The 20796-nt window shown below is 39.5% G+C and overlaps 2 protein-coding genes across 5 annotated transcripts in view; one reads left to right on the top strand and one right to left on the bottom strand.

Annotated features, from left to right (window-relative positions):
• Nucleotides 1-5866, top strand: part of ABCB11 (ATP-binding cassette, sub-family B (MDR/TAP), member 11) — a 44646-nt gene extending 38780 nt beyond the window's left edge. For all 3 annotated transcript variants that reach the window (XM_009581946.1, XM_009581945.1, XM_009581947.1), the window contains 6 exons: nucleotides 1099-1340; nucleotides 1454-1610; nucleotides 2647-2844; nucleotides 3659-3865; nucleotides 4743-4889; nucleotides 5666-5866. In XM_009581946.1, the coding sequence (XP_009580241.1) occupies nucleotides 1099-1340; nucleotides 1454-1610; nucleotides 2647-2844; nucleotides 3659-3865; nucleotides 4743-4889; nucleotides 5666-5866 (1152 nt within the window). The remainder of the gene's footprint in view (nucleotides 1-1098; nucleotides 1341-1453; nucleotides 1611-2646; nucleotides 2845-3658; nucleotides 3866-4742; nucleotides 4890-5665) is intronic.
• A 5091-nt stretch (nucleotides 5867-10957) lies between these two features.
• On the bottom strand, nucleotides 10958-19398 carry G6PC2 (glucose-6-phosphatase, catalytic, 2). 2 transcript variants are annotated; one of them, XM_009581944.1, is made up of 6 exons: nucleotides 19097-19398; nucleotides 18757-18830; nucleotides 18322-18431; nucleotides 14191-14302; nucleotides 13251-13366; nucleotides 10958-12053 (listed from the first exon to the last, which is right to left on the bottom strand). In XM_009581944.1, exons 2-6 carry the CDS (start codon nucleotides 18804-18806, stop codon nucleotides 11542-11544), a joined length of 900 nt encoding a protein of 299 aa, XP_009580239.1. In that variant the 5' UTR covers nucleotides 18807-18830; nucleotides 19097-19398; the 3' UTR covers nucleotides 10958-11541. The 2 variants fall into 2 exon arrangements, with proteins under 2 accessions (XP_009580239.1, XP_009580238.1); XM_009581943.1 differs by lacking the exon at nucleotides 19097-19398 and having other exon boundaries at nucleotides 11542-12053; nucleotides 18757-18974.
• Between the last annotated feature and the right edge of the window lie 1398 nt (nucleotides 19399-20796).

Here is a 20796-nt window from a genome sequence, read left to right as displayed (position 1 = left end):
GTATGATGATGCAAGAGATTTGACTCTTCATTTTGGCCAGGAAAAAGCCCTTGGAATTGGATGGAATATTTTTAATGATTTATATTCAGATCGCTTCCTACATGCTGAAAACATTTGTAAGCCATATACCAGACTATTGCTTCCCAAAGGAAAGCGTCACACTATGAAGCTACTATCAAAGTCCACGCAAACTACAGCATTTTAAACCAATTTCTTAATAAAATCACTTGAGATAAGTAGGGTGAAATTAGGATCAAACAAACAGTCAATTTTCTTCTATAGATGAAACTGTAGTGCTATTCTTTTGGGACAGAAACCCAAATTCTGACTGACAACAAAGCACAATATAAAGCCTGAAATTAATTAAAACTCCAGAGAAGTTTCCATGGGTATTATCTCATAATTTCCTGTTTTGCATTTTTCTATGTACATAGGCAAGCATTTGCTTACTCTTTGCCTACGTACAAGGTAAAACTCCTGGAAATTGTGTCACTGATGTTAGAGGAATCAAGGTGTCACCCTCCATTTATATGTTGCATCTCATCAGGCTTTTTGGACATAAACAAGAGAAGGGGGGGGGTTAGCAGGTGAGGAAATGTAGTAAACTCAAGTGGTTTTAATTTATGAAACAGAAGTTGGGGATAGCATCCCTTCTAACTCTTTCTCTATTGCTATAAGTAAAACAAATAAAATAATGGAAATAAACATCTTTAATTAATAAATGCATGCAATCAAGGAAATAACAGTGTTCCTAAAACCATCTTTACTTTTGTAGATGTCCCATTTATTTGCATTACATGAAATAAGTCACAAGTGAGAGCATGTGCCACATTTCCTAAGTGTGCTTCCAGTAACTTAGCTCTAGTGGAGCAGACAGAGCATTACTATTGAGGATGTTAGTAGATAATTGCTTGTAGGAAAGTTTCTCTTTAGGTTGGCTGATATTTGGGCCAGACTGTATCATATCTGAATCAATTTATATATGGCATTAGTGCCCTGTGTTCATGAAAGAATCATGCATTTGTGAAAGAGCACACTCTACTTTTCCAAGTAAAAATTAGGAGCTTTTACCCTTTTTTTTTTTTTTTCCTCCTCCAGATTTCCAGTGAAGCCCTCTCTAACATCAGGACTGTAGCTGGGATAGGAAAAGAAAAAATGTTTATCGACAATTTTGAGAAGCACCTGGATATGCCCTATAGAGCTGCAATCAAAAAAGCACATGTTTACGGATTCTGTTTTGGCTTTGCCCAGAGCGTAGTGTTCATTGCCAATGCTGTCTCTTACAGATACGGAGGGTTTCTAGTTGATACTGAAGGACTCCATTACAGCTTTGTGTTCAGGTGAGAGCCTGCCTGTGGCCAGAAACAGGCTCCTCTCCAGAAGCGCTGGTCTCAGTGTAGCGTTCAGTTTCTCGATGGCTTCCCAAGAATGACCGTGTCCCCCTTCCCCGCAGGGTGATCTCTGCTATTGTGACCAGTGGAACTGCTTTGGGAAGAGCTTCCTCCTATACCCCAAACTATGCCAAAGCCAAAACATCTGCTGCGCGCTTTTTTCAACTCATCGATCGGCTTCCTAAAATCAGTGTTTACAGTGAAAAAGGGGAAAAATGGGTAAGAGCGGAGAGGAGTAATTTGTGATGTCATTCAGCTCAATATAAGCATTGAAGTTGCACTAACAATTTATAAGTCAATGAGGATCCCTGCTTGACAAGAAGGTTTTGCTGATTGTATAATTGTTACTTGTCTTTGCTCTTTTGGAAGCAGCGAGCTCAGTACTAGACAGCAAGAGTAATATAAAGTGTGGCTATTAGGAATTTGTCAGTGTAAAACTCCTGTAAACGGGAATAGGACCAATTTGGATGACTCACAGAATAGCATGTTTTTTCTTTCTGCTTTACAGTCTGCACATAAACTTGACTATCGCTAGCTTATAATGGGGGCTTTTTTTCATTCCCATCCAAATGTTAGAGGTGTTCATGAGGAGGCGAATCATCTTTGAGTCAGACAAAATGAAAATGCTCAATTTTTGGTGAATTGAAAAGTCAGACCCAGAAAATTCACACAGCTTATTTTTCATTTAACTTCTTTTTTTCAGAATTAAATGAAAACTTGAAATAATTGTTATGAACCAAATACATTAAGTATTTTGCTTCAAACCATGAAAATAACGTATCTTGATTCCCTTCAGAGTTTTGTAAAAGAGTTTTTTAAGAGTTCTGGGAAAACTGTCCTGAATTCATGTATTGTTTTAACGTTGCGAAGGTCAATTGATTTTATTTTTTTTACCAAATCCAGCTTTTTGCACAAATGTATTTGGACCATCACCAAATTTACACTTACACAATGTCTGTATTAAAATAAAAAACTTACTCATTTGTAAGGCAATCCTATTTCCAATCGATGCCTCTGACCAGTGCAGTATGGGGGAGTATAAGCAGAGCAATAGTGTTATGACTAATGGCTTCATCTCTAGAACAGCTACTCCAGTATGGCTTTTATCCCTCCTTCTGGGCTAATTTCACAAGCACTAATGTCATATTTTAAATAAGAGATGCAAGAATGGAATTTGAGGAAGAGTTACTTTGTACTTTTGTACTCAGTTTTGAGCTCGAGCTCATTGTAGCATCTTTCTCATTTTTTTCACCAGGATGATTTCAAGGGAAGCATTGAATTTCTTAACTGTAAATTCACATACCCTTCTCGGCCTGATATTCAGGTCCTGAAAGGACTCTCTGTAGCTGTTAAGCCTGGACAGACTTTGGCATTTGTTGGAAGTAGCGGCTGTGGTAAGAGCACCAGTGTCCAGCTTCTGGAGCGTTTCTATGACCCTGAGAAAGGAAGTGTGGTAAGCAAACGAGACGTGGTTTGCGTGCTGTTGTTTTCAGCAATGCTACAAAGACTCTTGTGAATGTGTCCTACTGTGCAGCCTAGCAGTGGTGGCACATACATATGCAGCTTGGGGCTTCAGCTCCTTTTCGGACAAATGTGGACTCTTCGGACAGTTCCCGAGTATCATCTCAGATGTATTCAGGCAAGATCAGAACACTACCAGCCTCAGGTGTACCCTCGTGCATTACGTAGGCCATAGACATTCACCTTGGTAGCTCCTGTATGAAACATGTAACGTGTGGCGTAGATTGTGGGAGCACAATCAAAAATCAAGCCTGAATGGAGCAACGAAGAGTCTGGAACATCCCTAAATATATAGCTTCAACATGCAGCTTCTTTGCAGGTTGAATTTGTCTAGATTTAACTTCCAGTTATTCAACTGCTCATAGCTTAGAAAGCTTTTATATTTTTTGCTTATATAAATACTTAACCATCTAGTTTGACTTCTCTTTCTTTGGAAAAAATAAGTGTGGTGATCACTATGCCAGGAAGGCAACAATGCATGTGCCTAACCTTAAGCAATTAAATAGTTCACTTGGCCTTAAGACTAAGCAAATGGTCTAGTGTTTGGCTAGATCACAGACATACCCAGAAAATACACATCATCCACAAAGGAGTCAAATATAAGCAGATTCTTCAAATCATTTCAAATCAGTTGTGTTTGCATTTTAGTAATATGGCTAAATCATTTAGTTTTGCTATAAACTATTTGGGTTTTGCAGGTTGTTATTTTGGAATGATTTTTCAAGTTTTCTCCTATTTCCTGGTAGTTAATAGATGGACACGACACCAAGAAAATAAACATACCGTTTCTTAGATCAAAAATTGGAATAGTGTCCCAGGAGCCCGTGCTATTTGACTGCAGCATTGCTGATAATATCAAATATGGCAGTAACACCAAAGAGGCGATGATGGAAAAAGTCATAGAAGCGGCCCAGAAGGCTCAGCTGCATGATTTTGTCATGTCACTGCCTGATGTAAGTACCCACGAGGCCTTGGTTGTGGAACTACAGATTGGCTGCTCAGTGTTCATTGCAGCAGGAGTTGCTCCAAACCCAGTTGAAGTTGCTACACAAGTATGCCTTTTATTTACTTTTACAGCTGTAACAGTAGGAGCAAAGACGGTGTCATGACCATTCGTTATGTTCCTGAGAGTTTGGGCACGAGTTGCTACTGGATTTTTACACAGTAGGCAAATATGTATAAAACTGAAACCAGCAGTTACAGCTCTGAACGAGGAGAACAGGGAAGATTTGTCAAAGCCATGGACAAAAAAGAAGCAGCAGCACAGTTCAGCAGTCAAAGCGTTACACTGAATCAGGAAATATAAATCCTGTTCCCAGCTGAGGGAGATTTGTCTTGTGACTAGGGCATGATACTTAGACAAAAATATTGTAAGCTGGCTGCTTACATGCACTGAAGAAGTATTTAAATGCACAGAAATCATGTAAATATAAATCAGAAGAACATAAAAGGTATGGATACAATTTAGGCACTCAAACAACACACTTGTCCAGAAAGCCCTTAAATCACTTTTAGCCTCTTCTCCCAAATCTAGGGTGGGGGGATTTCTTTTGTCTCAGACAAATCAGCCATCATCTTGCTATCAAATTTTTCTTCCAGGCTTGTCACCACATGCCTGGCCCCTGGGCCACGTGCGCTGCAAAGCATGGCTCAGAAATGTCTCCCCAAACGTGTATCACACGTACAGTATTTCTGCATTGCCGGGCTTTTTTAAGAAGGAGGCAGCAATGGTCAGCGCTCTTGCCTCTCTCCTCCTGCTCTTCCTTCAGGTTGATGTACTGCTGTGTTTGCTTACACCTGAATGAAACCTTCCTTTTGTATATTTTTCAGAAATATGAAACTAATGTTGGGGCTCAAGGATCCCAGCTGTCTCGTGGGCAAAAACAACGCATTGCTATAGCAAGGGCCATCATACGAGATCCTAAAATTTTATTACTGGATGAAGCTACATCTGCCTTAGACACTGAAAGTGAAAAGGTAAATGCACAGTGAGAAGCAATAAGGGAAAGTTAATACAATGACTTAAAACCTACAAGGCCTTTTTCTGTTCTACAGAGACATCCCGACGTACTCCACTACACGACTGCAACATTATTCCCCATTGTTAATTCAGCACTTATACATTTAATGATCTTTTTGAAAGATCCAGAAAGCACAGCTATAAAAAAAAGCAGCCAGCTACAAGGGCTGTTAGACTGCCAATGAGAGGCAGTACTTTTTCAGAAATGTGCATACTAATTCCCTGGGTTTCAAAGCATTCAGTGGGAATGTTTCATAAATATAGTCTCTGCACACAGCTATACGAACGAACAAACAAAAAAACAAACAAAAAAACAAACAAAAAATGTATTCAAGCATATGAACGATGAGCCTGAATATCCAATAAAAACAGCAGTGAGGGGTCTAAGAACTTGGGCAATAACTTGCGTGGCTTGGTGACACTCAGAGATTAGAGAAATGGTGAAAATTTAAAAACATATCCACACTGAGCTGGCATTCAGCATGTCAGCTGAATAAAGGCCTGCCTTAATTTCTACTGCTATGTTTACCTGTCCCTTCTTTGTACTGCTAATAAACTGAGCTCATGACCCAGCTAAGCACAGCAGTAACACAACCTTTGATTTAGCCTCATAGTCACTTTTACAAGTGTTGCACAATACAGTTAATTAATCTGAAGCAATCAGATTTCTCCAGCTCTGAGCCCCGATTTGGTTTGCATATTTTCACTCTGACACTTTGTCTGTTGCCTTTAGACCGTGCAGGCAGCGCTGGATAAGGCCAGAGAAGGGCGTACCTGCATCGTCATTGCCCACCGCTTGTCCACGATCCAGAACGCCGACATCATTGCTGTGATGTCACAAGGACTCATCATTGAAAGGGGCACTCATGATGAACTGATGGCCGTGCAAGGAGCTTATTATAAGCTTGTTACCACTGGAGCCCCAATTAGCTGAATTACTGTGATTCTAAATTTGAAAGATTTCTTTTCTGTAAGCAAATACTCTGTGGTAGGTATGTGTATGTTGGTACCCCATTGTGCTACACTGTGCTCTACAATATTGTGAGTTCTGTGCTACCCTAAATGTACGTAGCTTTCTGCATCAAGCACACTTGTCAGGCACATGCAGGGGACTAAGCATAGGCTGATGCATTCAGGAAGTAGCTTAGCCCACTGCTAAGGGAAAGCAAGCCTGAAAATGGGAAAGATCTTTGCTGGTGAGCTGGGGAATTGCCACCACCTGCAGTCAGACTGCACAGTCCTGTCATTCCTCAACTAGCATTCAAGGAAGACTCCAGTCTGGTGTTCTGGAAACTGCCACTTGTCTAGATAAGCTCTATAAATAAAAAACAATCCCAAGAATGATGCTGTATATCTGAAGGGATCAAGTCTCTCCTAACGTTCGGTCTGCAGAGGATTACAACAGGTACCCTTACTGTGGGTACAGAACCCCCACCCTTCCACCCCTCACGCCACACACGTCAGCGGTGCTGTCGGGGGAGGCTGGGCTTCCACTGTGCGCAGCTACAGCACTAACACATCAGCGCCCTGAGCCTGACACAGCGGTGCCCCTTCAGCAAGACCATTAAGTACTTACAAAGAGGACAGCTCCACAAAAGTACGGAAAGCAATCGAGAAGAGGAACAGGAGCTGGCAAGGATCATTTCCCCTACACTCATCACTGATCAAAGCTGTCAAATAGATTTTGAATAGGAATAAATGCTTTAGTTAAATCAATGCAAAATCCTGCAGTTAATCATCACAGTTATTTAAATCACTTCTATTGAGACAGTGATGGATAATATGTTCTCTTTTTTTCAGAAGGTAAGACAATGATGAGTATTTTTACAGAAATCATAAATACATTCAGTAAAGGTGGAAAAAAAATTAGCCATAATTAGCTCTTTGTTTGTATTAAGCAGAGTTGATAAATAGAGCAACAATTCATTCAGAAATAACAAAAGTCAGGAATTTTCTTCTGGCAGAAGCTTGTATCTATAACAGTTTATTATAAGGTCTAGTGCATGTTTCTCTGAAATATGTTATTGGTTATTGTCTGCAGGACAACAGGACTCTTTCCTTTAGTGACTGGGATTTTGGAGACAAAGCAGATGATAGAAAGTCTAAATTACAGTTTCAATTTAAATCTTGATTTCAAATAATAGAGTATTAAACAGAAAAGTCATTCTCCATGTCCTAAAATCTGCAGCTGGGGGTTTAGGGGTTCACTCACTTTATAACAAATCACACCATAATGGAGTTTCTTATAAAACTATGCAACAGTACCAACTGCTGAAACTTGAATAGAGCTGTAAGGGTGAAAACTTTATTAGGCTACATCCCTTAATTCCAGGCAGCAAAACGACGATTTCAACTTTTGTACAACTCCATTAATAGAATTACTTCAACAGACCCTACTGAAATACACAGCTGACACTGAAATGCTGTTTTCCCAAGGAAGTCTGTATTTTAATCCTTAACTGAAAATTAAAAAGAAAGCTGCATTATTGGCCTTCTGTTTTAATCTTTTTAGGCTTTTTATGTTTCAGAACAATAATTAGTTTGGATGGCTCAGGACTGAAACTATTGACAGAGTGACCATCAATAACCTTTTGACATACCTATATGTATTAGTATTTAAGGCCATGGAAAAATAACAACTCTTTATTAAAAACTATAATTACTAGGTGTACTTATTCCATAACTCTTTTGCCTAAAGGACACCACTTTTGTGGCCCAAATTATACCAATAAATTGTATTTTTTACTGGCTCTTGTGCTTTAGCACTTCACCTCTTACCTTTCAGACAAGCACATGAGCATCTTGCAGCAGATAACAAGTATTTGTATGTATTTAGATCATGTCTGTAACAAGGGTCTGCTGTGCAGGACGGAGCTGATGAGAAGGCCAATGCAACTACACCAGCCCCTGCCTGCAGACGAGCCTGCCACCTCCTTGCAGGAACACAGTGACGTGAGCCCAGCTGGGTGGTACTACTACTGCTCTTCATCATAACGTCATCCTATTTTTAGGCAGCTAGTAAATATTGGGAGCTATGTATTGGGAAGTATGCCTGTATAACTGAAGGCACTCACAGTGTACACAAACAGTTGCATTGGTTTTACATGTTCTTGGGTGCCACCTCCTGCCACTTTATTTCTGTGTGCTATTGACAACCCAGTGATTATAAAGCCCTTCAGTACCTCTGCAAAGGGATTAAAGTGCAAGTGGAGCTATACAGTGTGTCTGGGGATGAGCAACAAGCCTTGATGGACTGGCCTTTCCCCTGCAGCTGCCTCACAGGTAAGATCTCCCAGCCCTGGAGCTTGGTGACAAGACCCCTGAGCAGACCCAAAGGAGTTTGCTTACGTCTTTCAGAGCCAGCCCCGTGTTATTAGTCTTGACAGAAGTAGCTGATGGTGTCGTTTGGTGTGTCCTGCTCTATGTTTCTCTGCATAGTCCATGGCAGCTGCATTATCTGGTTTTCCAACCACCCTATTCCTCTGGATAAACATTGCCATGATACTGTATTGGGATGGCACCTGTGTAACTGCTCTGCAAATACAGCCCCTGCTCCAACTAGACTACTCTGAGCAGGAACAGCCTGTTTGTGGCCAGAGTCCTTCTATCAGGAAGGCAGAACAGGGAATGGGGAGGACAAAAAGCTGCATTTTAGCAAAAGTGAGTGTTGTGAACTAAATGTAATGCCAACGTGTCAGCTAGTTTGTATGAGGAGTGAGGGACGCTTTCACTTCATGTAACTCCTGGCTAGTGAGAATCTTTCTGCAGACAGATGGAAGGAGTTTTGGAATTGCATTATCCCAGTTTGGGCATCTCTAAGTCAAGAATAAAAGATTAACTTTCTCCTGGGATCCCATTAGTGGGAGCAAGGGGATCAGTTAAGCACTTTCCACTCTCCTTACTACATAGGAAAAGCTTAATTCAAAAGGGTTGAGTAGTTCAGCCCATCATCGTATGAGTGTATATGCTCAGTATCTGTTCCAAATATTAACAATATAAACAGTTGCAAAAGCCTGATGAAGTTACAGTTTAGATGTTTAACAGTTTGATAGCTCTTAGTTAAGGTGCCATACAATCTTATTTAATAAGGCTTGAAGTGTAATTTTCAACTGTGATAAATTTACTAAAGCCTGACTAAGGGACATATAGGCCTATTTCACTGTATCAACTAAATGGCTGGCTCCTGATTTACAATTCTAATTCTATCAAAATATCAAGATTATATCTTGACACTTGTTTATTCCACCACTCTGGAAAAGGCTAACTCTGAAGCTTCAGGAGCCCTCTTTGGAGATTCTTCAGGCAATTGCACACAACTTCATAGCTCAACACACTCAGCTGCTCAGAAAATGTCTTATTCTACTGCCGTTACTTTATCAACAGGTTAATTTCTGAAGATACTGGTAAAATTAAACTAACTTAATTTATTCAGTTTTCCCACCATTTTGGGTTTTAGTAATGTTTTAATAGTTACAGAAAGAATAAAAGGTGGTTCAGACAGGAAGCTGGTCTTTGTCCCTTTCCCTGAAGCACTGAAGTTGCAGGCTGAATTAATAGGACACTCCAAGAAAGCGAGTGAGAACCCACATCTTCTTACATGTCTGTACGGTACTTAGAAGAATACTGCAGAAATGCTAGCTGTCATTCTACATTAATGGTTGTGTCTATCCCAACAGAGGCATCAAGATTCTTTGTCAGTACCAGGAAGCTCCTGTGTAGGAGCTTAGAAACGTGATGTCTGCCCATAACTCCCAGCTGAAAATAGCCAACACTGCCAGTAGGCCCGAACACTGCTGCAAGAGCCACAGACGGCTGCGCACAAAGAATCCGCTGCTGTTGGTCAGGAGTGAGGAACAGAAGGACAGCTAGACCAACCTTCTAGCGTTTTGTGATGCCTCTGTAGGTCACCTCACTGGTAGGGAATAACAAACCACAGAGCATCTTGAACACGGGAGGAATCTTTGTCATAGCTGTCTTTGTTCTTCATTATTTGTTTCTAGTCCCATTAGCTTAGTCATTTTGCTTAAGGAGTCACAATTATTGAAAAGACTGGTTTCAGGCCAGCTGCTGCAGGAAAAAGAGTTCAGAGAATCATTACAGAAGAAATCAGGAGATGCATAAAGCAGAATACTCCTCAGACTGTTAAAAACAGATTAATTTTTTTTTTAAGTCAAGGTAGTCTTAGTAGGCTCTTAAATAAGGATACCTGTTTCAGATTTGCTACTGTAATTTGTATCATGTTCATTCCCAAGGGCCAACTCAAACTATTAACCTTGTTTTGCCAACTAAATAAGATTCTTTCCATTTCAATTATCCCACAACTAATTGCAAGTCTAGAAGCAATATCATGTTTACATCTTCTAAGCCTTATTGCTATCACATTATACACACACAGCCCTCATCACCCATATTATAGCTTTTTGCTGCTTGTATACTAAGAATTATGAGATGGTATTAGCAAAATACCATCTTAATACCAGTTAAAATACCAGTTGCCTAAAGATTGTGCACTGAAAGGGAATATGCAACAGTAGGTGCTAAACAATGAATAAAAAGGGAAAGTACCTGTCTTTGCCTCTTTAGAGCATCCATTTTATATAGCAAACATATATTTAATATATTAGTGACTTGTGTGCTTAGGTAAACCAAGCTGACAAGAATATAAACTTGCAATGACTTAGTCTGCAATCACATTTTCATGATTTATACAACTATGAACAGTGATTCAGGCTTGTGACTCTTGAAATGAGAGAATTAGACTAATTTACCTTTGCAATACAGGAGCATGAACAACATTCTTGAGGTGATAGGCTGAGATAATTTCATTATTGACAACTTTCTTCATTTGTTGCTCTGTGTAGATGTACAGAACCCAAAGATTTGTTACACCATATTTATGCATTTTCAGTATCAAAGGTGTAATCCGTATCATTCACGATTTATGTGACCACTTTCAAAAAGTACAAATGACAAAAATCACACAGTAATGCAAAAATATATTCTACAGAGTCTACTTGAAATAAACTTTTATTTTTTTTTCTCATCTGGCTTAATCAGAAGCTGTTTTGCTCAGGAAGCTCAATAAGTTAAATCTAAAGCCTTGTTTTGTAACTATGCTGGGCTTTTTCACAGTGCCTGGGTACAGCTGTACAGTTGTAGGTGGTGTGATATTATCACACCATTATCTAGTAGTTTAACACACAATATCTATACATAAAAACATTAAACATTGAGTATCACTATATACAACTGAGGCTTGAAGCACCATCTAGCTGGAGATGGACAGAATTAAAAGACCACTAGGCACCTAAATAAAACTAGTTGATTATACTTTAAAACTTCGTTATGACCCAGAGTATTGGGTCATTTCTAACCATACTGCAGTGTGGTTGCAATACTTCTAGGAATAAAATCAGCAATTAATATTTCTGAGCTGCCAAAGTCATTCTTGAATGTACTGACTTTGGATGTACTGGTTACTTACCAGGAGCACATCAAAGATGCAGTGGCATCTCCCTTGGTTAAAATGAGTTAGCAAAACTGCCTTTGCGGAAGCTTCTTGAACAGTTCATCTCCATCCCCACATTGCTAACCATTTGGAAACTTTATCTAATTAAGTTTCTTTTCGGTTGTCCTCATTAACGAGTGGACACAGTATGGAACCAAGGCAACTACAGTCAGAGGCATAGCTGCACTCTTACAAAAAGAGAGCATGTAGAACAAATACTCAGTATGAGTAGGTATCTTAATGAAATTATACAGCTGCAGTGTAGCTAAAGAAGCAGCTATACACAATATGCGAAAACTTATCTTACAGCTATTTTTACCTTTGCAGCTCGTGATGAACATTTCAGAATTAATTCCGAGACCTAAGCCAAAGAGTGCACCTAAATTCCTCACCAGTCCAGCAAATGGAGTTGTGTCAATGTTTATCCAGTCTGGGTTGGCACACCACTTCTTGGCCTTTGGAACAGACCACAGCAAGTCAATATCAAGAAGCTTCAGGACTAGATAAAAGCCAAGAGCAAAGATGAAGAGAAACAAGTTTGTCTTGATGTACATTCTCAAGCTTGCTGTCTGAATAGCAGGGGTATGCTCAAATGCTTCTGCCACAAGAATGCCTGCGGATTAGAAACTCAGTGTTACAGGGAACAACACACGCATACTTTGAAGAAGCACTTTTTACAGTGCCCCTGTAGAATTTCACTTTTGAAGACAGAAGAATATATCTATGTATTTTTTTATATATATATGTATATATATACACACACAATTTACCACTTCTGTAGTACATGACAAAACATTTTCTCCCACTCAAACCTGCTAATTTGGAAAAAAAGAAATTAAATACCAAGCACTACATGGTTTTGATATGAGGCATGCCTTAGGCCTGACTGCATCTCCCAGTTGACAACTATCAAATATTAGATGTAAACTAGAACATTCCTTTTCCACAAGAGTCCTCCACTCAAAGACTGGCCCCAGCAATGCAGAATTCAATTCCAGTTCCTACACAGGCTTCGAGTGTTGAAGGAAAAGACACAGAACACACTTATCTTCTTTCTCACTCATTTTATCCTGGTTGTGAAAAGGGAGAGTTGGACTGCAAGGTGTTAGCCAGTGCTGCCCAAGCTGCTCTGCATCCACGAAAGAGAACGGGAGCAGGCAGCCCCCGCTCAATGCTCTGCTCACCCTCCTTAAAACCAGATAGATACTAGAGAGATTCTTCATAGTTCGAACTCCCTAAATACCAATTTGAAACCTGTTTAAGTAACTCTGAAAAATGTACTTTAGCTTCTTAAATCACCCTGGGGAGTCTGCACTGCTAATTTGCCTTTTCTCTGTTTTGCCCCAGGTCTCTGGCCCCGTGCTTGTCCACACTGCACACATGCTAGTTTGTGCCTGGCCACCATTTGAAGTGAACCAAATAGCTTTCTCCTGAGGGAAAGGTCAGGGCCATATAGGAGCAACTTCCTCTCTGACCTCTTCCACACAGGCAGCGCAGATAAAGATCAGATGCAGCCAGTATAAACCAGATAGCGCTATTCTGTGGCAGTGTGGACATAATGCAGTCAGCATCAACTGGCACATGGACAAGGGCTCACTCCCTGTGTGAATTACAAGGACAGCAGATACATACTACCTCATAAATTTTACCTTTAGACTATCATCAAATCCTTCATCTTCCAGAGAGCGGAGAGCACCAATAGAGCTGCACGCTGAGTAGCACTACTAAAAACCTCTTGCCTTTTCTGATACTTAATTTTTTTCAGATTTTGCATATATGTTGAAAAGAAAAGAAAAGATAGCAGCATTACCAGCAAATACTCCAAGAATAACTTGATGTGGGAAATGTGTTGCTATGAATACTCTCGAGATGCACACACTGATCTGGATAATCCAAAAAATACTCCAGAGGAATGACCATGTCAGTCTAAGAGGGAAAAGGAAGATGCTTAAAAATTAAGACAAGATATTTCACCTAGTAATTTACACCCCTTGTGTGTCAGGCTCATATTTTTACCAACCAGAGGTTTACAAGTAGAGAAGTTTAGAATCAGATGATTAAAAACTGGAAGTCGGTACTAAAACATTAGCAAGAGTGGTTGCTCTTGTAGCCACATCTAGTTTCAGGTCCAAGACACCACCGTGGTTTTAGTGACAAAATTCATCAATGTCAAGTTAAATTAGCACTAGTACCTTGAACATATTTCTCATCATGAAGTCATACTTAAATGCAAAAGTTCAATTATTTGGTGACAAAATTCACATAGTATGGGAACAACCTTGTCAGGCTTGGAAAGAACAGCCATCAAAGCAATTATAAGACTGCCCCACAGAGCTGAGTAACATGTTACACTGAACTTTGCCAACAGTATGCACATTTGCTTTAAAATGGGGTAAGGACTACCATCAAAGCAGTAAACTTATGTACTAACCAAAAGATCCAACGTGTGAAGACAATCAATAGAATTCAAAATTTCCAACACTGAAGATGTGACACAACCTTTAATAGGAGCTGATTCAGAGATATTGTATGCAATGACCATAAGTTAATAAACACCAACCTATACAAATGGATAAATCCTCTTAATATTCTTTTTCTTCAGCTGAAATAGATCATAATAAAGGTGGGTTTTTTTTTTTACAAATGGGACAAAACAGACTATGCATGTTTGGTTAAAATAAGTCCATTAAAAACATAATATGTATATAAAGAAATACCTATATGAGTTAGAATAATGGAAAGACACTGACCTGTGAAGGGTAACTGCTGATTTATCTTTCCATCTAACTGTGTAGCTAAGTGCTGCTGTGACCATTACATACCAGACGCAGGAAGATCCCATGGCATGTCCAGACGGGCTTCCTAGTAAAAACAAAAAGGAAATATTCAAGCTTAAAAATGGTGACTGTAACATTTGTCGTATAGAAAATGTCTACTGGCAGTTACACAGGCACCTAATCATTTAGAAAGAAAATTATTAACAAAGGCTGAAAGAATGTCAACTGCTTCTCAAAAGTTAGTTTTCTCAATATGAATTTTTCAGAAAACTCATCTATACAGAATCCAGAATATTTGTCTGAAATCAAGCAGGAAACAGCTTAACCATCTTATAGTGGTATGAGCTGGTATCTTGATTGGAAAGCACAGTATTTTTCCATTACTTAGATTTGGATTGTGATTTAAAAAATAGAGTATCTAGGGCTCTCCTAGGGCTGTAGCATACAACGTGGAAGTTATATATGAGGATCAGATGAGATAGGTTTTGAATGGGCTACCTCATAATTAAGGGGAGCAACAGAGATTTAGCTCTCTGTAACATTCTAAATTAAAATACCAGTATAACTTCAGATGGCCCTTCCAAATTGCCTTTTATCTGCTTCTTCAATTACCATGGCGTTAGCAATTGTGATTGTGACCTGTGCCTCATTAGTAATATTACAGTCCAGGTAATTCACATTTTAGGTAGTTTTGTAATAAACTTAGAAATGTATCTTAAGTGTGATGGAAGAACTGTGTCTTTATGCTTTACTTTGATATATTTTATAAATTTTAAGGTGGTGTACAATTTCCACTAGCTTGGAAACAGATTATCAGTGGAACTGGCACCCGAAATGATGCCGTAACATATTGGACTAATTGCTGTACCCACAGTAGTCTAACAGGGAACACACTCTCACACAGAGATCAATAGTGATTTCTTTTTAGACCAGGTATACTAATATACGTGTAATTTGTTTTAATTTAACAAATCAAATTTTAATTTTACTGGGAACAATATGAAGCCACAGAGAAGTTCCTACAACTGTGAAAATCACCAAAAAACAAAGTATGCTGGCATGATGCAAGGGAAATGATTCCTAAAATTACTCTATCGCTTCTTTTCCCCCGTTCACCAGGTTTACATTCAGCAAATTGAAATAGGGAAGGAGAGAAAATTAGATCATTGGAATCTGTCTATACCAAACTTCTACAGCTTTCTGTGGAGACAAAAGAGAAGTAAAAAGGACAGGGTTATTTCATTGGCAGAAGAAGTAATTTTGGCTGAAGAATGTGTTATGACCCAGCACTATACAGTAGTTTGCAAAGCAAAAGAATATTTCAGTGAAGCAGCAATTAGGAATGTCTAGGGAAGACAAGCACAATGATTTCTGGCTCCCTGCACTCATTTTCGGTATTCTGCTTGGCAGCATCTTTAGTAGTCATGCTACCAACTCTTTGGTTAATTTCGTAACAGATGTACGCTTCTAAACCTCACAACAGAACAAATATCACTGATGAGGAAACCATAATGTTGTATTGGGAAAGCTTCTCTTTGTTGTCATCTAGGAAAATGTCATCTAGGAAAAATGTTTTATAGTTCATCTGCAAATTACCTACTAGAAACAGCATAAGCTCCACCTTAAGGTTTATGCTCTTATGTTCTTAAAACCTTACAAATACCAGAGAAAGATGGCTGCAGAATTTTAGTTCAGTTCATTCCAGAAGTACAGACCAAATTCAGGTCCTAGATTGCTTGCCATGTAGTCATATAAAAAGTTCCTTCAGCTTTCCCTTTTGCTGAGCTGCAGAGTTTGGGGTTCAGGCTATCCTAGCAGTATTTGGATATGCCCTTCTCACGTCTGTCGCTGCTTCTCTAATCTTTTCATATAAATTGCATATTTAAAAAGTGTGTGAAGTACCATGTAAGCTCACACAATGACTGTGTGCACCTAATAGTTGCACTGACTGCAACAGGTGAGTGACAGATATTGTCAGTGGTCAAGGGCAAATCTGGAGGTGGGAGAAAATGTGGTCATTATAAGTACAAATAAGGAATCGATATGACAGCAGTACCCACTGGACAGAAATAGGAATGACTTGTTACTTCAGGAAGAAAGTAACAGGAAGAAAGGCCTTCTGGTTCAGTGAATCAAAATCACAGAATCATAGAATAGTTTGGATTGGAAGTGACCTTTAAAGGTCATCTAGTCCAACCCCTCTGCCATAGGCAGGGACATCTTCAACTAGATCAGGTTGCTCAGAGCCCCGTCCAACCTGACCTTGAACGTTTCCAGGGATGGGGCATCTACCACCTCTCTGGGCAACCTGTTCCAGTGTTTCACCACCCTCATTGTAAAAAATGTCTTCCTTATATCTAGTCCAAATCTACCCTCTTTTAGTTTAAAACCATTACCCCTTGTCCTGTCGCAACAGACCCTGCTAAAATGTTTGTCCCCATCTTTCTTATAAGCCCCATTTAAGTACTGAAAGGCTGCAATAAGGTCTCCCCGAAGCCTTCTTTTCTCCAGGCTGAACAACCCCAACTCTCTCAGCCTTTCTTCATAGGAGAGGCGTTCCATCCCCCTGATCATTTTCACGGCCCTCTGGACCCGCTCCAACAGGTCCATGTCTTTCTTGTGCTGACGGTTCCAGAGCTGGATGCAGGACTCCAGCTGGAGTCAGTCTCACCAGAGCAGAGTAGAGGGGCAGGATCACCCTCCTCGACTGGCTGGCCACGCTTCTCTTAATGCAGCCCAGGATACGGTTGGCCTTCTGGGTTGCAAGCCCACATTGTCGGCTAATGTCCAGCTTTTCATCCACCAGTACCCCCAAGTCCTTCTTGGCAGGGCTGCTCTCAATCCCTTCATCCCCCAGCCTGTATTGATACTGGGGGTTGTCCCAACCCAGGTGCAGGACCCTGCACTCGGCCTTGTTGAACCTCATGAGGTTCACAAGGGCCCACTTCTTGAGCTTGTCCAGGTCCCTCTGGAAAATGAAACACTTTGACTGGTTCCTCAGCCAGGACTTGGAATTACATGGTGCTGAATGGGCTCAGTTCTGAAGTCTTTTGAAAAGACCTGATGGACCTTAATACTTTGGGTTAGGTCCCAAATGAATTCACTTGAAATAGACTGCAGATCACATATAGACCAGGCATTATTAAACCCTGCCTGATACAAGGGCTTAAGCTTCTTGTTCAAAATTACAATGGGATATAATGCAGAATATTGTTAATGAAATACAGCTCTGCAAACCACTTGCAGTGGCATTGGCGAGGCGCAAAGCACTTTCATTTCCACAGTCAATATTTTCTGTACAATGAATTAAACTAAATTCAGTCAGTTAGCTCCAAGCGAGTTTAGCTTATTTCACATATCAGGGTTGCATAAGCTCACTTCACTTCAGCAGTATTGCATTTGAGTTGCACAGAGAAGACACTGAGATATAAAAAAGTGAAAATACATTGGAAAGGTACATTTTTTTAAAGATTTTTTTTCCCATATATTTATACACACAGCCCCCCCCACACATTCAGTGCCAGTGTCTCATTCTGGGAAGAGTGGTTCCATTTTCCACTTGTGATACTTTACATGATCGATTGTTGATACTATCGTTATTTACGCTGAATCACCTACTAGTTTTTGTGGTTTGAGTAATTCTTTCAATAGTGCACAAGCCCTCAAACTCAACAGCCCCCTGCTCTGTTTTGGAACACTCTTAAACAACGTGGAATTTCTCTCCCCAAGCTGATGTCATTGGCACTGCACTGTTCCTAAAAGTGACCTCACAAAGCAGGTGTATTACTCTTTCTGAACCTATGACATAAGTTTTGTGAAATTTCCTTTCCAATACACTGGTTCATTCTAGTAGGAGTTATTTTTAAAGCAAATCCCCCTCCCTTGCACTGTTTAAAGGCAATGAAGTAAACATTCTTGTGATACAGCAAACAAATACCTATCACATTTTATTTCTTCCATTTTCTTTTCCTGTGTTTTGGTGCTATTTTAAACATAAGCTCTGAGATTTGTATATCATGTAAGACCTTCATAAGTCACATCCTCTCCCCCCAAAAAGCCGCTACCTCTATTAAATGTACCAATGTAATCTCCAACATTTCTTACCTGGTCCAGTTTCACATGTTATAGGAAACTGTTCAAGGCATGGGCTTGACTGATTGGGATAAATCATTGTTTCCTGCACCCACCAGTATGGGCGATGGCCAAATAAAATCCTGACAAAAAAAAAAAAAAAAGAAGCAGAAATGCAATAAAAAGATTTTTATGTAAGAAGGCCTCAGCAAAGCATGATAAATAATCTTACAAGGAATATGAAGAGCTATATTGCCAAAACTATTCTATAATAGTTCTACAGGTTCTTCTTGTCTTATCAAAATGTTATTTCAAACATATCTTAAATATCTTCATTGTGAATTCCTGTTTTATAATTACAGGGGAAAGTCTACTAGTACATTATTCACAGAAGGTTTTCTAAACTTGAGGCACATATAGTAACCATCATTAAAAATACCAAATTTTAAAATAAATCCAACTTCTTACCATTTAAATATGAGGTTGAACCAATCACCAATGACTGCCACCCATATCATTTTAGTACCAACCACTTGGTTGAGCTGAAACCAAAGAGGAAAATAAATTGAGAATATATTCCGGGGATCTCCAACATGTGACATAAAATTAAGGAAATCCTGGTAAGCCCTGTAGTCCCTCTGTAAATGCTGAATGATAAGCACGCCATTGCTATGAAGGAGATCCATCTTAATGGATTAAACAGTACTTGAAATATAGTAAAGTTCCTTTAATCTTAAGGTTCTAGTGATGGAGAATGAGAACCATGGAAGGGAGCTATTAAAAAGTGAGAGAAGGTGATTGACGTTGCCTTTATATTGTATCGGCGTGGTGTACCCAGCCATTCCTGGAACACGTGGCTCCAAATCTCCGGGAAAGCACATGAGGCTGTTAGCACTGGAAAGCTTTTCTGTTTGCAAATTTTAATTGGAGGAAACTAAGTGAAGTACATGCTGAGCAGCAGCAAATTGTGGGGAAAGTTTTGTGGAAACACAATGCGTGACTTACGCAATCCTTTGTATGCACAGTTGGAACATGTTTGCTTGAATTTTTTCACAGTTCATTTCTCTGCAGGATGGACACTAGTAATGTGTATACTTCATTAAGTGTTGCCTGTATAAAGGATAGAAAGAATACACAAATAATTGGTCTTTGCAGAACTGTCATTAAAGCTGTACATTTCACTTTGAAATAGAAATTGGCTACCAGGCTGCGTCTGATACTTTGCACAACACATTTTCAGTCACTGAAAATACAACCAGCATCCATACATCAACAATGCTGTTGAGCTCTAGATTCATTTTTAAAGCAGCAATATTCTCAAAGCACTGAAAAACAACTGTTTCCTTCATACAAGAGGCCATGTTAATCTGGGGCACAATGCAGATGAAGCTTAGTCTCTGAGTCATCTCATTCAGTATCGCCATTGTCGCATATTGCTTACACGATGCAAGTCCTACACACCTCTGCCAGAAGGAGCTGAAGCCTGACCTACTGCAGCCCCCTTCTTGCTGCCCAGCCTAGCAGAAATGAGACCTGCTTCACAAACCAGAGCAAGGTTGGGAACAGATGATTATGAGTATTTCCCTGAAGTATTCCCAAGTGAAGCACTCGGGTTCTCCAGGGCGAATAGCCAAGATGAAACTGAGATTCTGCCAGATAGCAGGATTTTAAGAGTATACAGCAAATAATGGATTAGCACATCAGATTTATCAATATTAGTACTAATAACTGTAGCATAGGAAAAGACTATGTTCATTTGTGAGGCGGCTATATGAGAAACTTTTTTCCACAAGAGATTAAATGGATACCAAAAGCCTGATGATACCATCATCTGATATCATCAGAGCGGCAAGAGGAAAACTTCAGTTCTCTATCAGGGTCTCTATATTTGTATCTTCTATTAAAGATTATCTATGTATCTGAAACAATGAAAATCAGAAAACAAAAGCAGCTGTATATATGCACTGCACACTTCCCTACTGCTTTCTCCATGGCACTTAAAGCTAAACTATACAAGCTGTGGAGACAAAGATATGAAGTACTTAACTGTTTTTGCTGAGGAGCGACTTAACGGCTTAACAGGGCTTTATGATGTGTGGTCAAGGAAGTCACGTGGAAACATTAAGTAGATTCAACAAATAAGGCATGACAATTAAATGGACTTAGAAGACCTCTCTTCCTGACACAATCTCACATTTACTTTAGCCACTCACATTTACTTTAGCTATTAATAGTCTGCTTTTAGAAACTTTTAGCGGATTTAAATCCTATATGTTTATTGCTACCAGTTGCATCGAGCCATGTAGAAAACCTTAAAAAGATTTAAAATTCTATGCACTGTTTCTGAATAACTACTACTTTTGCTGTATTGAATTGACGGAATTATTCACTTAAATTCATATCACCCGATTTCAAGCAAAACCCTTCCAAAACCAAAATTTCAGGATATTTCAACAATAAATATTTCCTAGCTTTTTAGCTGCAAATATTTGGGGATGTTTCTTTCTT

The sequence above is a fragment of the Fulmarus glacialis genome, unplaced genomic scaffold (genome assembly GCF_000690835.1).
Source record: "Fulmarus glacialis isolate BGI_N327 unplaced genomic scaffold, ASM69083v1 scaffold11717, whole genome shotgun sequence".
Classification (NCBI taxonomy): Eukaryota; Metazoa; Chordata; class Aves; order Procellariiformes; family Procellariidae; genus Fulmarus; species Fulmarus glacialis.
This window is presented reverse-complemented; position numbering and strand designations above follow the sequence as displayed.

Excerpts from the sequence above, each read along its gene's own strand:
- G6PC2 (XM_009581943.1), bottom strand. The coding sequence starts at position 18,974 with ATGGATCTCCTTCATAGCAATGGCGTGCTTATCATTCAGCATTTACAG. Across the intron at positions 14,303-18,321 it reads AACATGTGAAACTGGACCAG|GAAGCCCGTCTGGACATGCC; the intron begins GTAAGAAATGTT and ends TGTTTTTACTAG. Across the intron at positions 12,054-13,250 it reads TATTCTTGGAGTATTTGCTG|GCATTCTTGTGGCAGAAGCA; the intron begins GTAATGCTGCTA and ends TCTAATCCGCAG.